Source organism: Staurois parvus, unplaced genomic scaffold (genome assembly GCF_062004578.1).
Source record: "Staurois parvus isolate SC_StPar_1 unplaced genomic scaffold, SC_StPar_1.0 ptg000432l, whole genome shotgun sequence".
In the NCBI taxonomy this organism is placed as follows: domain Eukaryota; kingdom Metazoa; phylum Chordata; class Amphibia; order Anura; family Ranidae; genus Staurois; species Staurois parvus.
Genome location: NW_028318228.1, coordinates 1,370,147 through 1,388,251, shown reverse-complemented (window position 1 = coordinate 1,388,251; position 18,105 = coordinate 1,370,147). Strand labels below are relative to the sequence as shown.

Here is an 18,105-nt window from a genome sequence, read left to right as displayed (position 1 = left end):
GCGCGGTCATGCAATGCTGTACCCAAACGAAATTTACGTAAACTCAAAGTTAGTCATAAATTTCGGCCAAAATGTATTCTGCTCCATGTTTTTGGTAAAAAAATCCCAATAAGTGTATATTGATTGCTTTGTGTGAACGTTATAGCGTCTACAAACAATGGGATAGATACTGTAATTTATGCCTTTTTTTGCTATACAGTGCTGCACTAATTCAAATGATAATTGCGCGGTCATGCAATTCTGCACCCAAACGAAATTTACGTCCTTTATTTCACACAAATAGAGCTTTCTTTTGGTGGTATTTGATCACCTGTGCGCTTTTTATTTTTTGCACTATAATCAAAAAAAATACGAAAATTTTGAAAAAAAACAATATTTTCTACTTTAAGCTATAAAAAATATATCATAAACTCAAAGTTAGTCATAAATTTAAGCCAAAATGTATTCTGCTACATGTTTTTGGTAAAAAAAATCCCGTGCATTAGCGGGCAAACTGGCGCTATCTAGGAGGGGTGCTAACACTATCGGAAGTCACCAGTGACACTAACACAGTGATCAGTAAAAATCTGTTCACTGTAATCAATGACACTGGTGACAGGGCAGTGAAGGGGTTAACTGGGGGGGGGGAGGGGGGCGATCAAGGGGTTAAATGGGATTTCTGGTGCACTACCGGGCAAACTGGCGCTATCTGGGAGGGGCGCTAACACTATCGGAAGTCGCCAGCGACACTGATACAGTGATCAGTAAAAATTGGTTCACTGATCAGTGACACTGGTGACAGGGCAGTGAAGGGGTTAACTGGGGGGCGATCAAGGGGTTAAACGGGATTACTGGTGTACTGGCGGGCAAACTGGCGCTATCTGGGAGGGGCGCTAACTCTATCGGAAGTCGCCAGCGACACTGATCAGTAAAAATCGCTTCACTGATCAGTGACACTGGGCAGTGAAGGGTTAACTGGGGGGGGGAGTGCGATCAGGGGGTTAAATGTGTCCTAGAGTGTTCTAACTGTAGTGTAGTGCTTTTTACTCACTTTTTGGATGTCTTCTTCTCTGTCTGGAACGGAATGTGTCCAGGCAGAGAAGAATGACATCATATCCTGCCCTGTGTAAATATCAACACAGGACAGGATAGGACAGGGACCGATCATGTGATTTCAGCCAGAAATCACTGGCTGAAATCTAATGATTGATCCCTCCTGGATCAAATCGTGTCACCCGCGGGTCGGCGGGAGCGCGCGCGCGCGCGCCCCCTGCCAGTGAAAGTGTCATGAGCGCGGAACCCGTTTTAAAACGTGGTTTTGCGCTCCACTGCCGCCCTGCACACGTATATACACAGTGGCAGGGCGGCAAGCGGCTAAAAAAAAAAAAAAAATAATAATAATAGTAAAAATAATAATAAAAAAAATTAAATAATAATAAATATATATAGATACACATACTTTATATGTGTGTGTGTGTATGTATGTATATATATATATATATATATATATATATACACATACACACACTTTAAAAATCAAAATTTCTTCATAAATTGTAGGCCAAAATGTATTCTACTACAAATGTTTGGTAAAAAAAAAAAAAATCCCAATAATTTATATTAATTGGTGTTAGAAGCTTTCCTTAACCCAATATCTAATATCTTCTTATTAACAGTACTAACATAAGTATGAATGAGTTGGATCTTAATAGAATAATTGAGTTATTATATTTATATTTGTTCTAGATTGGGAAAAGTAAGGAATTAGACTTCATAGTCTGTGAATATACATATGAACATATTTCTTGGGTTTTTCCTTTACATTCAAGCCACATATGAGAGCAATTAGCTATACCTTCCCCCATCCTCCCCCATCTATGTAAGAGATAAAGTTACACTCAGACTTTGAGAGAAGTAGACTGGAGGGTTTGTTATATATATACACATCTGTTGGTGTCAATTATCTTAGTGGGACTACAAGAGAATACCAACCCACTTTTAGGTTGGTGGGGGCTGGATTGCTCTTTTAAGAGTAGAAACAAAGACTTTTTAGTCACATTGCTAGAAGCCTTGAGAGACACACACACACTACACACACATATACATATATACAATCTTATTATCAAGAACTTAACTATATTTTTTGGACATTATTTAAACATTCTGTATGCCAATATTTTATTTCTAATTTTATGCAACGTTATTATTAAATCATCTTTTTGAGTTTATACAAGAAGTGGAAGGACTTTCTATCTGAACATTTCTCATCAATACAAGTTAATAAAATATCGAGTCAATACGATATTTTGCAGTGGCGAGCCTCCAGTTCGATTCGTTTCCGCCGATCGCTTATTTTTGACTTTTTTCTCTTTCACCTTGATGAGAGGGACGAGGTTTGCAAACTCAGCAAAATATGAAATCAAGCTTTCAGGAGAAGTAAAGTCTGCAACAGATGAATCGTCGGCATAATCGAGAACCTAAAAGCAGAATTGGTGAGAATTTTGCGCAATTGCAAGCAACGCTGTTCCTTGGTGATGTCATTTCCCGCCAACAGAGAAAAGACGCGTTATGTAAAGAAAGACCTTCTTAATCGGTAAGTAATGGATTTTATTGATGAATTATCTAGAGAGAGTAAGTTAGAATTCAAGAATCTGTCTACATTTGTTAAAGATAATGAACTTTGGCGGTACATGTATAATGAATGCTTACAGGCTAATAGTAAGATAGAAAAATCTAAGTTTTCCTTTAACCACTTGCCTACCAGGCACTTATACCCCCTTCCTTACCAGGCCAATTTTCAGCTTTCAGCGCTGCCGCACTTTGATTGACAATTGCGCGGTCATGCAACATTGTACCCATATGAAATTTTGATCATTTTTTTCTCACAAATAGAGCTTTCTTTTGGTGGTATTTAATCGCCACTGGGCACTTTACTTTTTGCGCTATAAATTTAAAAAAGTGCAAAAAATTTGAAAAAAAAAAAAGTTTATTTGTTTCTTTTATAAAATTTTTCAAACAGATATTTTTTCTCCTTCACTGATTTGCGTTGATGAGGCGGCACTGATGGGCACTGATAGGCGGCACTGATGGGCACTGATAGGCGGCACTGATGGGCACTGATAGGCAGCACTAAAGGGCACTGATAGGCAGTACTAATGAGGTGGCACGGATAGGCGGCACTGATAGACAGCACTAATTAGGGGTCACGGATAGGCGGCACTGATATGCAGCACTGATAGGCGGCACTGATAGGTGACACTGATGATGGGTACTGATAGACGGCACTGACTGGCATCACTTCTGGGCACTGACTGGCGGCACTGACTGGCACAACCCCTGGGCACTGACTGGCGGCACTGACTGGCTGCAATGGTTGGCGGCACTGGTGGGCAGCACTAGTGGGTGGGCACAGGTGGGTGGCACTGGTGGGCACAGGTGGGTGGCACTGGTGGGCACAGGTGGGTGGGCACAGGTGGGTGGCACTGCTGGGCACATGTAGGTGGCACTTCTGGGCACAGGTAGGTGGCACTGCAGAGTGGCACAGGTGGGTGCACTGCTGGGCACAGGTGGGGGCACTGCTGGGCACAGGTGGGGGCACTGCTGGGCACAGGTGGGCGGGGCTAGTGGGCGCACTGCTGGGCGGAACTTGCGGGTGTCACTGCTGGGCACCGATCATCAGGGCACTGATCATCAGTGCCCTGATGATCGGTGCCGATCCCCGCTCTGACAACTGCCGGTTCTCGGCAGTACTTTCCTCACGATCTGACAGCGTGAGGAAAGTGCAGCCGAGAACCGGCACTTGCATTTTCCTGTGATCAGCGTGTCATTGGACACCGCTGATCACGTGGTAAAAGGCCGGTGGGATCGGCCTTTCACCACATCACGTGATCAGCTGTGTCCGTAGGACACAGCGATCACGGAGATCGCCGGGTGCGCGCCCCCTGGGGCGCGCAGGAGAGCGCGTTCTGGGAGGACGTCATATGACGTCCACTCAGAACTGGCCGGCCGCGGTGAAGCCGTCATTCGGCTATGCGCGGTCGGCAAGAGGTTAAGAAACTGAGCAAACAAGTTAGAAATGTAATGAAGTTAGTTAATGTTTTTAATGCCATGATTTTTGATGTTCCTAAGACTGCTGTTTGTGTAATGAAGCAAGATCAGAACAGTGTATGTGCTAATTGCCAGATTTTGACTGAGCAAATAGATGATATGCAAAGCGCAATTCAAACAAAAGACATTCAGTTATCTGACCTGCAGAATGATGTAAAAAGAATTTGTGTGAATACTAAGGCAGAGAAACAAAAATCTTTTGTACCAGAGATCCAGTCTATAGAAGGAGATCCTATAGATCAGGAAGAAATGTGTAAGAGAAAATTAAGGGATAAAGCTGCAAAACGTAATCTTAAAATCCTTGATCAGTTCATGAAAAATCAGAAGAAGGAAAGTTTAATTGTTCAAAATGGAGAACAGAGAGAGACCATGTGCTTAGCCACACCCAGTTATGATGATGAACACGTCACAGGCAGGACGAGAGTCTCAGAGCAGACAGGAAATACTATTTGTTTCTATTGTAAACGATTTGGTCATTTGAAAAGAGATTGTATTCATTATAAATTAAATTTACAAAGAAAAGCTTTGGAATTAGAAGACCAAAATATAATTTCTGAACAATCTGCTCCTCCATGTTCCAACAATAGTCTGTCTGAGTTGCCTTATGCCTCAGAAGTTAAAAAGATCAGTTCACTGAGAGTTAACAACAGCTTAAACAATATGGTAAACAGTGCTGTTGTCATTAATAGGAATGGTTTACTGCCTTTGCTGAAATTAGGATCAGGATCAAATCGAGATTCTTCTTCTTTACCGTTGGAATATGTTGCTCCAAATTTCTTGGATGAAAGTGGAAGGCCCAAATCAACATCAATTGATTCTTCCATGTACTGTAATGTTGGAAGTATTTGTACAGCAACTGCTGACATGTCTTCAGATCATAAATGGCCACATACAGGAACCAATCTTGAATTGGAACAATTGGTTATATCACATAAGGATCTTTGGAGTCAAAGCAAAAATGATGTAGGTTTGTTTACAAATTTTGAAGTTGACATTGAAGGTAGAGACCCTAAGCCTCAACCTCAATACAAATTGCCATTAGAATCACTTCATCCAATTTCTTCCATTATAGATGAGTTTTTACAGCAAGGAATTTTAAAGAAAGTACAATCAGTGGTGAATAATTGTATTTGGCCTATCAAAGCTGATAATTCATATTCTTTATCAGTTGACTTCAGGACATTGAACAAATGCATCACAAATAACAGATCTATTGTTCCTGATTGTAACATAATGTCACATCTGGATGCCAAGGCCAAAATATTCTCACTACTTGAAATTGCCAATAGCCATTTGTCAGTACCATTAGTTAAGAGTTGTCAATATAAGCTTGCTTTTAGCTTCAACAAAGAAACATATACATTCACAAGATTAGCCCCAGGCATGGATATAAGTGATGGCATTGTTCATGAGTATTTGGGAAAAATATTATCTAAATTCTCTAGGCCAGAATGTATTGTCCAGCATGTAGACAAGCTTCTCTTGTCTACACAAAATATAACTGAACATATCACTCTTTTGTCTGAAATATTTACGTTGTTACAAACAGCAGGATTGAAATTGAATACAGAGAAAGTTCAGTTGATGAAAAGACAGGTGGAATTCCTTCATATGCAAATTAGTCATGGACAGAGACAGTTGTTGCAAGAAAAAGTTAGAACTATTTCTGCTTATCCAATTCCAACAAATCGCAAGGCTTTGCGTCAGTTTTTGAGTGAAGTAAATCATTGTAAAGATTTTATACCCAATTTTGCAGAAAAGTCTAGATCATTATTTGATCGTTTGAGACAAAAAGATGGAGTATTTGATCAATGGGATCAAACTGAGAAAGAAGCTTTTGAACTATTGAAATGGGATTTGCAGAATGCTACTACATTAAATACTGTTGAGTTTTGTAGTAAAATTCCTTTTGTTTTAGAAACCAATGTTTCCAATAATGCAATCTCAGCAATTTTGTCACAATTAAAAGAAGGTAATCAGAAAATAATAGGTTTCTTCTCAAGAACTTTGACAAATATGGAGAAAAACTTTGATGCACATATGAAAAAATTGTTAAGTGTTTTCTTTGCAGTCAAAATAACTGAACACATTGTGAAATCAAATCAGATCATATTACAGACACCTGATTCATCACTGAAACTCCTAAAGGAAGATGGTTCAACAGAAAATTATTGTGAAAAGTATCCTATATGGTACAAAACACTGTCTTCCAAACACATTCAGATAGATGTAACAGGAAGACATTTTCAGGAAAACATATCAACACATGTTTGTACAGCTGTAGATGAGAAGTTTGTACCTCATGTTTTCAACATAGGAACTGAGAAAAGTTTGATACCAGTATGTATTACTGCAGATCAGTCTTACACTACAAGAAGTGAGCCAACACAGAAAACAGTTACGCATTTTTCCAATTTTATAGAGATAAGATCAAAGGCATGATCCTTTGTCATCTCTGGGTTGATACAAAACCTTTCTTTGGTTTTGAAACCAAGGTTTTGAATCATGACCAATAATGGAGATGTAGCGTCCTGTTATATTTATTTTTGTTTATTTCAGGTACTTATATAGCGTCGTCAATTTATGTAGTGCTTTCTACATATATATAGTACATTCACATAAGTCCCTAACCCTCAAGAGGTGTATAATCTGAGGTCCCTAACTCACAGTCATACATACACATACTAGGGCCAATTTAGATAGGAGCCAATTCTCCTACCAACATTTTGGAGTGTGGGAGGAAACCGGAGTACCCGGAGGAAACCCACGCAAGCACAGGGAGAACATGCAAACTCCAGGCAGGTGATGCCATGGTTGGGATTTGAATCAGCGACCCTAGTACTGTTAGGCGGAAGTGCCTGCATTCTAAAATAGAACACTACAAGTCAATAAGAAGTATTATAATCAAAATATGTCTTCCATGTCATGACTAGAAATGTTTGTGATTATGATATGTAATATTAACAGATAAATGTAAGAGGATTAATCCATGTAAAATTATCAATGCCAAAATAATGATACTGCATTTCTGTTACAGGAAATGACCTAAGAGTAACTGTTAAAGGAAGAAAACTCAAATATTTCTAAACCTTTCAGATGATAATACATTTTCCAAGAAGGAAATTTATTCTGGAAGAAGCTTTGCAACAAGAATTTCATTCATCATTGTTTTTGTTGTTCTTTTTATGTTCAATAAAGTTATTTTAACTTTACAGAGCGCTAAAAGAAGACAAGACATCTCAAGGCATCTCATAGAGGAAGAACGTATAAAACAATTGACTTTTTGACTACTGATGAAATAATTCATTCATCAGATATATTGGTTTTTTTTGTGTGTACATTTTATTTTGACATGATATGTTTACCATATCAAGATGAGATCAGTTTTCACATGAACATTTGCAATCACACACTATGTATTTTCAGAAGTGAAAGGGTTAAACTTTTGTTACAACAGAGTCACTCTACTTAGTTAGAACATCTGTTGTTAATTAAGCTAAAGATACGTTTTTCTAAGGTACATATAGAAAAACTTAGGCAAACTTTACATTGTTATATGTATGTTTTAAAAAAAAATCATTTGATATACATGTATGGATTGAAGTTAGAGAACATATGTTATGTTTAAATGTTAATAAGGTATTTTGAAAAAATGTATGGATTATAGAACTATGTGCTACACACATTTTGGAGGGAAAATATGAAACATCTATTTTTTAAGTGACATATTTTAAAGTATTGTACTATAATGTTACAGTTATACATTTATTAAGGAGATGAATTATTTGGTAAAAGGAAAATAATAAGGGTAAAAATATTTTTATGTGATACATAACAAAAGGTTTATCAAAGAATTTGTTTTCCCATTATAGAATCAAATTGAAGATAAGTTCAGATCAATTATCTTAAGATCCAAAAACGCATGAATGGATACGAAAGTGACGAGAATGTGTATAAATGGATTAAGATAAGGAAAATGATTAAGATTCGATAAAATCGATCATTTTGAGAGGGAAATGTTAAAAGCTTTCCTTAACCCAATATCTAATATCTTCTTATTAACAGTACTAACATAAGTATGAATGAGTTGGATCTTAATAGAATAATTGAGTTATTATATTTATATTTGTTCTAGATTGGGAAAAGTAAGGAATTAGACTTCATAGTCTGTGAATATACATATGAACATATTTCTTGGGTTTTTCCTTTACATTCAAGCCACATATGAGAGCAATTAGCTATACCTCCCCCATCTATGTAAGAGATAAAGTTACACTCAGACTTTGAGAGAAGTAGACTGGAGGGTTTGTTATATATATACACATCTGTTGGTGTCAATTATCTTAGTGGGACTACAAGAGAATACCAACCCACTTTTAGGTTGGTGGGGGCTGGATTGCTCTTTTAAGAGTAGAAACAAAGACTTTTTAGTCACATTGCTAGAAGCCTTGAGAGACACACACACACTACACACACATATACATATATACAATCTTATTATCAAGAACTTAACTATATTTTTTGGACATTATTTAAACATTCTGTATGCCAATATTTTATTTCTAATTTTATGCAACGTTATTATTAAATCATCTTTTTGAGTTTATACAAGAAGTGGAAGGACTTTCTATCTGAACATTTCTCATCAATACAAGTTAATAAAATATCGAGTCAATACGATATTTTACAATTGGTTTGCATGCAAGTTATAGTGTCTACAAACTATCGTATTTATACACTGGAATTTTTTTTTTTTCTACTAGTAATGGCGGCAATCAGTGGAACAGTGATAGTGCGGCGGGCAATCTGACACTGGCACTTTGTGGGAACTAACTAATTGCCACTGACATCACCAGTGACGCTAATACAGTGATCAGTGCTAATAATATACACTGACACTGTACTGACACTGGCTAGGAAGGATCTAACATCTAAGGTCAATCAAGGGGTTAATTTTGTGCCTAACAAGTGTTAATGTGTAAACTGTGCTGCTTTTCAATAAATATTGATTTGTTTCTTTTCCTGGTGATTGGACACAGCCGATCAGCAGGTCCCAGACATGAATTATTGGTCGGGATCTGTTGACGAACTCCTGCTACGTCAAATCACAGCGGAGTAGACGGGGGGCATGTGCCCAACTCCCAGAAACGGGCAGCGATGTACCAGTAACGTCACAGTGCCTTTAGTGGTCACTCCGCCGCAGTATATGTACATACAAGTGGTAATGATTCGGTTTTATTATCTCACATGCCTTCATTTAAAGCCTAACTCCATGCTTAAGGTCCCTTTAAATAGTTTGCCTCGGCCACGCTGGCCCAAACAAACTATTTACTGCACTAACAGGGGCGCTTGCTGGGTGAGCTTTTTTAGCTTTCCACTCCCAGCCATTCAGGGGAAGCTTTGTATTCCATGAATGAATACAAAGCTTCCTTTGATTGGCTGAGGCAATTGACCTCACAATCAGAGGAAGTTTTGTATTCATTCATGGACTACAATTCTTCCCATGAATGGCTTAGCAGCTCTCAGCCAGAGGCTACGTTGTTTTGGGAATGGGATGGAATGGGATACAGGTAATACAGCTACTGCACTGACAGGTTTTCTTGCTTGGGGCGCTGTATTTTTTAATTTTTTTAATATTTTTTTATATTTGTATTTTAGACCATCTTGGCGCAAAAGAAATATTTAAAAAGAGACACGTATAGTTAGGCTTTCACCACTTCCCGTCCGGCTGCTGTATATAAACGGCCGGACAGTGGCAGGGCAAGGGCGGGAAAAACAATATTTTTTAATTTCAGCTATAAAAATATATAGTAAACTCAAAGTTGGTTATAAATTTAGGCCAAAATGTATTCTGCTCCATGTTTTTGGTAAAAAAAATCCCAATAAGTGTATATTGATTGCTTTGTGTGAAGTTATAGCGTCTACAAACTATGGTATAGATACTGCAATTTACGCCATTTTTCTGCTATACAGCGCTGCGCTAGTTTAACGGACAATTGCGCGGTCATGCAATATGGTACATAAATGAAATTTACATCCTTTTTTTCCCCACAAATTGAACTTTCTTTTGGTGGTATTTGATCGCCTGTGCGGTTTTTATTTTTTGCGCTATAAAAAAAAAGGCTGACAATTTTGAGGAAAAAAAAAAAATATTTTGGACTTTTTGCTATAAAACATGTCCAGTAAAAAAAAATGCAAAAATCAAATTTAGTCATAAATTTCTGCCAAAATGCATTCTGCGACATGTCTTTGCTAAAAAAACCCAATACGTGTAAATTAATTGGTTTACGTGAAAGTTATAGCGTTTACAAATGGCGGGAAAGATACTGGGATTTTTAGGGGGTTTTTTATACTAATAATGGCGGCGATCAGCGAATTATGGCGGCGATCAGGGACTTATGGCAGCGACCAGCGACTTATGGCGGGACTGCGGTGGACATTTTGACATTGGGGACTACTGACTTGGGGTCACTGATATCCCCAAAAACACTAATACAGTGATCAGTGCAAAAAAAAAACACTGACACTGTACTAATGGCACTGGGGAGGAAGGGGTTAACTTTATTTTGCAGGGAAGGGTTATAGGAGTGAGGGGAGTGTTTTACTAGGGGGCGGGGCTGTGTACTGGGCGGGACAAGGCTGATCGGGAGACAGAAACTGTTCTTTCTCGATCAGCTCATCCTCGAGCTGTCAGGGAAGTGACAGACAGCTACTGCAGCTGTGCTCTCTGTTACTGTTTGCCGCCGATCGCCGGGACATAGCCGCTAAGGAGTGGCTGTGACCCGGCGACTGACATCTGCGGCGGTGATCCACAGGACAAATAGGGCGGAGGCGCGCCTCGCGCGCGCCCCCTATTTGTTTACAAAAACGTGGTTTTGCCTGTGAGTGCCGCCCTGCCGCCGTATATGTACAGTGCCTGGGCGGCATGCAATTAAAAGCCTTCACAGGTTGTTGATTCAGAGATAATTGTGAATGAATTACTGCTCTCACGTGGACGTTTGCTTGCATTCGCATTTATGTGTATGTGTAAAGCGGATCTTCACCCTCGGAGTATAGTTCCTTCCTCTCCACTCCTCCTCCCCTCCTCTACATGAAGAGCAAATTTTTTTTTTTGCTTATTTATTTCAGGTACTTATAAAGTGCCGTCAATTTACGCAGCACTTTACATATATATTGTACATTCACATCAGTCCCTAACCCTCAAGGGGCGTACAATCTAAGGTCCCTAACCCTCAAGGGGCGTACAATCTAAGGTCCCTAACTCGCATTCATACATACACATACTAGGGACAATTTAGACCGGAGCCAATTAACCTACCAGCATGTCTTTGGAGTGTGGGAGGAAACCGGAGTACCCAGAGGAAACCCACGCAGGCACAGGGAGAACATGAAAACTCCAGGCAGGTGGTGCTGTGGTTGGGATTCAAACCCAGGACCCTAGTACTGCCAGGCTTATGTACTTTGTTTTATTTTTAAAGTTCTAACCCGTTCCCACCCCCTTTCCCCTCCCCCCATTGCACTTCACTCTCCTAGGCGAATGACGTGCATTAAGCCTGCTGTGGCTCTTGGGGATATGCACATCACACAGTCAAACATCATAGGAGGCACACACTTTCATCGATAGAGGAAGGGGCGGACCTAGCGGCACATTGTGAGGCTCGGCAGCGGAACCTAATGACGTCACATAAGAAGATGGTAGCACGGGACCGAGAAAGGGAAGAATTCTGAGAGGATTCTGCAGGACATCGCTGGATCCACTGGGCAGGTTGTTTGAAATGTTCAAATTTTCAGGTTTGAAAAAAAAAAAAAAAAACTTTGTCACAGCCGGGTGCCCACACTGGAGATACTGGTGCCAGACGGCTGGTGAAACGGGCTGTGGGGAGGACACCGCGGGATCGTAGGACAGGTGAGACAGGAGACATTGGGGGTGGTGCACATTCTGGGAATCCAAGGAAGCAAGATAGCAGCTGAATAGCCACCTGATCACTTGCATCCGAGAGCCAACAGTCGGCTTGTAACATTTCCACGCATTACCCGCTGCTGCCGTCATGAGCCTTACCTCTGCGGCAGTGAAAGGGTTAATAGTTTGTACATCGTATGCCTGAAATTCCGTTCTCCTAAAAGCGTTTTCTCCTTTTTCTCTCCTGACAGGACTCGCCATCAATTTCCGTCACTTATACAAGCAAAGGCGCAGGCGTCTGGGGAGTCGGAGAAGGAAGACCGCATAATGTTTTCCATATTTTTGTTTGTTTTATATAGCGGGTGGGAGAAGATTTTTGTTTCATTCCCCAATCTTTCTGCTTCTGGTTCTACTCCTTGGTACATTGTTCAGTCTTCTTACTTTCTGGGACCACAAAGGTCAAAGGGCATTCCTACTGAAAGCTGAACAGTCGAAAGGGATTGGTCAAGTGTAATAAACAATTGTCACTCACCTGTGAGCCACTTATTGACCTCCAAATTAAAAAAAAAAATCATTTGTGCCCTTCCACAGTCTGTTGTCCTGCACCATGGTTTGCCCAAAAATGCAGATTACCTCTGCAACCTATGGAGTGTAATATATAATGATTATTTCTAGCATGTGATTTCTGCGCAGGGGGGCAAGAATGACGCGAGAGGCCAGGACTAAATAATAGGAGAGGAAGGGGGCATTTGGAGGAATCAGAATCGCCATTGTTAGGCCTCGTTCACACCATATTTATTTCAGGTACTTATATAGCGCTGTCCATTTACGCAGCGCTTTACATACATTATATATATATATCATTCACATCAATCCCTAAGCCTCAAGGGGTGTACAATCTAAGGTCCCTAACTCACATTCATACATACACATGGATCCAATTCACCTACCAGCATGTCTTTGGAGTGTGGGAGGAAACCGGAGCACCCGGAGGAAACCCACGCAAGCACAGGGAGAACATGCAAACTCCATGCAGGAGGCGCCATGGTCAGGAATCGAACCCATGACCCATTTACTGCAAGGCAGACGTGCTAACCACTAAGCCACTGTGCCACCATATGCGCAGATTCATCAGTTTTCATGCACGCATCAATGAGTTTTATACACGTTGTAGATTCCTGTGCAGAAAAAAAATCTGCCCGTGATACCACTGTTGTGGAGTGAACAGGACACATAGAGAACATAGTTACATAGTTAGTCTGGCTGAAAAAAAGACAAGTCCATCCAGTTCAACCATTAAAAAAAAAAAAAAAATCTCACAATAATGCCCTCCTGTATTCTCATAAGCAGCCCATTCTCACACGGTGTCAGCTGCTGCCAGAAGGACTTTGACAAACTTAGTGTACCTGCTTTAAATGTGAGGATGAATTACTGCACAGTGTCTGCAGCTATAGAGGTCAGTGAGGACTTGTTTTTAAACTGTTACATAGTTAGTCTGGCTGAAAAAAAGACAAAGGTCCATCCAGTTCAGACTAACTATGTAACACTTTAAAAACAAGTCCTCACTGACCTCTATAGCTGCAGACACTGTGCAGTAATTCATCCTCACTATTTAAAGCAGGTACACTGAGTTTGTCAAAGTCCTTCTGGCAGCAGCTGACACCGTGTGAGAATGGGCTGCTTATGAGAATACAGGAGGGCATTATTGTGAGATTTTTTTTTTTTTTTTTTAATGGTTGAACTGGATGGACCTTTGTCTTTTTTTCAGCCAACCATTAAAGAAAAAAAAAAAATCTCACAATAATGCCCTCCTGTATTCTCATAAGCAGCCTATTCTCACAAGGGGTCAGCTGCTGCCAGAAGGACTTTGACAAACTCAGTGTACCTTCTTTAAATAGTGAGGATGAATTACTGCACAGTGTCTGCAGCTATAGAGGTCAGTGAGGACCGTTTTTTAAAGTGTTACATAGTTAGTCTGGCTGAAAAAAAGACAAAAGTCCATCCAGTTCAACCATTAAAAAAAAAGTAATAATCCTACACCCACAGTTGATCCAGAGGAAGGCAAAAAAAACCCAGCAAAGCACGATCCAATTTGTTTCTGCTGGGAAGAAAATTCCTTCCTGATCCCCCGAGAGACAATCGGATATTCCCTGGATCAACGTCACCTATAAATGTTAGTAGAACAATTGATTTCATTATGCCCTATCAGAACGTGTGCAGAAAAACGGACGTCTCTGCACCATGGTGTGAGCCCTGCAGAGACACTTTTGCCCCCTTTACCCCAGGTTCACACCTAAGCGGTTTCCGCAGCATTTTGCAGAAACGCACAGCAGTCCATTGAACATGATTTTTCTATGGGACACGTTCACATCTCTGCGTTTTCACCCAGTGTGTTTTTTTGCAAAGGGTCAGGGACTTTTTTTTTAATGGAAAAAGTTGCATTTTTGTTCCTATAAACGTTAATGGAAAAGCTGCAGAAGGGCATTTAGTGCGTTTTTGATGCTTTTTGCGTTTTTGAATCTGCCCAGAAACTTGAAATTAAAAAAAAAAAAAAATGAAAACCGCACGACAGAAACAGAGCAAAAGCAAACTGCATAGGTGTGAACCTGACCTTAGGCTGGATTTGCACTTTTGTGATCCTTTGCGGTGTCTTAACTGATGCACTTTAACCCCTTCTCCTCTTTCGATTGGGACCTTTCCCGATCATGTGACACGTCATCACGGTGGTCACGTGATCTCTAAAACCCGTCCCGGCTTCTGAAACGGCCGGGAGGCGGGATGGGTTTTAGGGATCATGTGACCTCCGTGACGACGTGTGACATGATCGTGAAAGGTCCCGATCGAAAGAGGAGATTGGGACCTTTCCGTGAGTACCGGACATGTGTGCTGGGAACGCGCAGGGTGCGCGCTCTCGGCACATATGTTTTTTCTTACCTGAACGCAAATGTGCGGCCGCTCGGCGTCTAGGCCCAGACGCCGGGAGGCCGCACATTTGTGTGCTGCCGACGTGAATAGGTTAATGTGCATTGCATTGTGACAGTCCATTTATTACTCTTCATCCGTGCGCCACAACATTTCTTACATACGTTTTTGTGTGCTGAAATTAGTTGTGCTTTTTCCCCCTCTACTGTTCTGTGCGTTAAGCTGCCATTTAGGCCTCATTCACACGGTCACAGAGAGCGGTACACTGCCAAGAATCGGTGTATTTGTGCAGCTGGGATTCTCAGGTGGTAAGAAAACGCTGCACATGTTCTGCCTCAGCCGCATACTCTGAGTTTTGGGTGAAATGCGTCAGTGGTTGTCTTAGACCAGGGGTGGGCAACTGTGGCCCTCCAGCTGTTGTAGAACTACAAGTCCCATGAGGCATTGCAAAACTGATAGTTACAAGCATGACTCGCAGAGGCATGATGGGACTTGTAGTTCACCAACAGCTGCCCACCCCTGTCTTAGACCATCCTAAGCTACCCCATGCCAGTGCTTTTAGCCCCACCCTCTGGGCTTCGTCGAAGAGGTAGTCTATGATTAAAGTGATATTATAGGCAATTTAAAGAAGAAAAAAAAACCCAAACAAACCTGTCATACCTATCCCCATGCTCCTCTTCTTGGGTCCCCCTCCCTCTGCCAAGTGCCCCCCACAGCAAACTGCTTGAGCCTGAGTAGGCTCACTCCTAGGCCGCTGCTTTCTGTGTCCATTCACACACACACAGCCATGTCTCGGCCATACCCACCCCCCTTCCTTGGCTCACTGGCTGTGATTGACAGCAATGAAAGTCAATGGCTCCTGCTGCTGTCTCCGCCAACGAGGAGGGAGAGTCCCTGGAGAGCCGAGGCTCTCATGCACATCGCTGGATTGAAAAGGGGCTCAGGTAAGTATTTGGTGGGGGTTGAGCCTTTAGAACCACTTGAAGATCAACTCTGAACATGCAGAGGTATGCCAGTACTCAAAGCGGGCACTGGCTGTGCTGGGAGGCCGTCATGTATGTAACCTCACACAGAAATGTATCCCCGGCCTCATTTAGATGTCATCTGGGAAATTCCCGGCCGCAAGCTAAATGTAAACAAAAGGGCCGCGGATGCAGGGGACGTCATTACCAAAATACGGGCAAGCCCCACCATATTTGGGAAATTACATGGTCCTTGTTATTAGGGAGCCTGATGGGGAACTGAGAGACGAGTTCCCCATCCGGTCCACTCCCGGGTGGAGGGACGTGCCAGACGTATCAGAGGCTGTGACCTCGGTAGAGGCTGTTCTTACATCCGGCCATTTGATGAGCCGGACGTGTGTGGCGTCTTCTTAGCGCATGGTTGGAGTGTTCTCTAGATCGCCTTTTGGATGGCCGGCACCCCTTTTGTGGATCACCGAAATGGCAATAACAAGCGCCTCAAGAGGTTGGCATTCACCCGCGTTTGCGTTCAGCAGGGGCCAGCTGCTTCTCCAAGGGACACTTGTCTGTCCCTCATCACCATTCCAAAGACAAGCTGGGAGGTGAATTGGCCCTAGTTCAGTAACACCTCGGTTTACTCATTTAATTTGTTCTGCAGGACTTTTCTTATAGCAAACAATTCGTAAACCGAAATGCCGTTTCCCATAGGAATGCATTGAAAACCAATTAATCCGTTCCAGAGGTCAGAAAAAAAAGCTACTAAAATACCGCATGAGTTATTTTATTAAGTAATGCGGTATTTTACTAGTGACAACCGTGTTAATGTTTCAGCTGTCAGCGGGGTTCCCCACTGACAGCTAAATGTAAATGAATTGCCGGCAATTATAATAATTAAAAAAAACGGCGTGAGGTCCCTCCTCCCATCTATACCAAGCCCTTCGGGTCTCGTGTGGATTTTGAGGGGAACTCTCATTCCTAAAAAAAAAATGGTGTGGCGGTCCCCCCCAAAATCCATACCAGACCCGAGGGGCTTGGTATAGATGGGAGGGAGGAACCCAGGCCTTTTTTTTTAAATTTATTATGGTGCTGATTTTTAAATGTATTTACCGCTTTTTTTTTTTTTTTTTTGTCACTATAGCTCAGAGAATTAGCTGTCACTTTCCCCCTAACTAAAAGAAAATCATTTTATTTATTTCAGGTACTTATATATCGCCGTCAATTTACGCCGCGCTTTACATATATATTGTACATTCACATCAGTCCCTAACCCTCAAGGGGTGTACAATCTAAGGTCCCTAACTCACATTCATACATACACATACTGGGGCCAATTTAGACAGGAGCCAATTCACCTACCAGCATGTCTTTGGCGTGTGGGAGGAAACTGGAGTACCCGGAGGAAACCCACGCAGGCACAGGGAGAACATGCAAACTCCAGGCAGGTGGTGCCATGGTCAGGATTTGAACCAGCGACCCTAAGGGGGGACTCTGATGTAAGGGGATGCTGATGGGAACCCTGATGTAAGGGTGGGTCTCTCATGGGGACCCTGATGTAAGGTAAGTCTCTGATGAGGACCCTGATGTAAGGTAAGTCTCTGATGAGGACCCTGATGTAAGAGGATGCTGATGTGTGTGTAGCACTGCGTTAATTGACAGCGCTATATAGGTGCCTGTAGTAAATTAAAAAAAAAAAATAGATAAAAAATCACCTGTAACTACATAGTTAGTCTGGCTGAAAAAAGACAAAAGTCCATCCAGTTCAACCAGAGAAAGAAAAAAAAAGTATAATCCTATACCCACAGCTGATCCAGAGGCAGACAAAAAAAAACAGCAAAGTTTGCTCCTGCAGGGAAAAAAATAATTTTTTGATTCCCCGAGAGGCAATCGGATATTCCCTGGATCAACCTGACCTATAAATGTTATATCCAGTTATAATCTTTCCTCATAGCTGAGCTCCTCCATGCCTCTTATCAGTTTGGTTGCCCTTCTCTGTACTTTCTCCAGTTCCCCAATGTTCTTTTTGTGAATTGAATTGGTGCTCAAAACTGAACTTTATATTCCAGATGAGGTCTTACTAATCATTTGTACCCGGGGGGGGGGGGGGGGGAATGATATCTCTCTCTCTGGAGTTTATACCTCTCCTAATACAAGAGAGGATTTTGCTCGCTTTAGATCCCGCAGCTTGGCATTGCATGCCATTATTAAGCTTGTGGTCTACCAGAACTTCCAGATCCT

At 41.5% G+C, this 18,105-nt stretch overlaps 1 protein-coding gene across 1 annotated transcript in view; it reads right to left on the bottom strand.

Moving 5' to 3' along the window:
- LOC149454225 (integrator complex subunit 14-like) overlaps positions 1-12,247 on the bottom strand; it is a 40,782-nt gene extending 28,535 nt beyond the window's left edge. Inside the window, exon 1 of the mRNA XM_089687596.1 lies at positions 12,146-12,247. Coding sequence (XP_089543722.1) covers positions 12,146-12,247 — 102 coding nt within the window. The remainder of the gene's footprint in view (positions 1-12,145) is intronic.
- Positions 12,248-18,105: the final 5,858 nt, after the last annotated feature.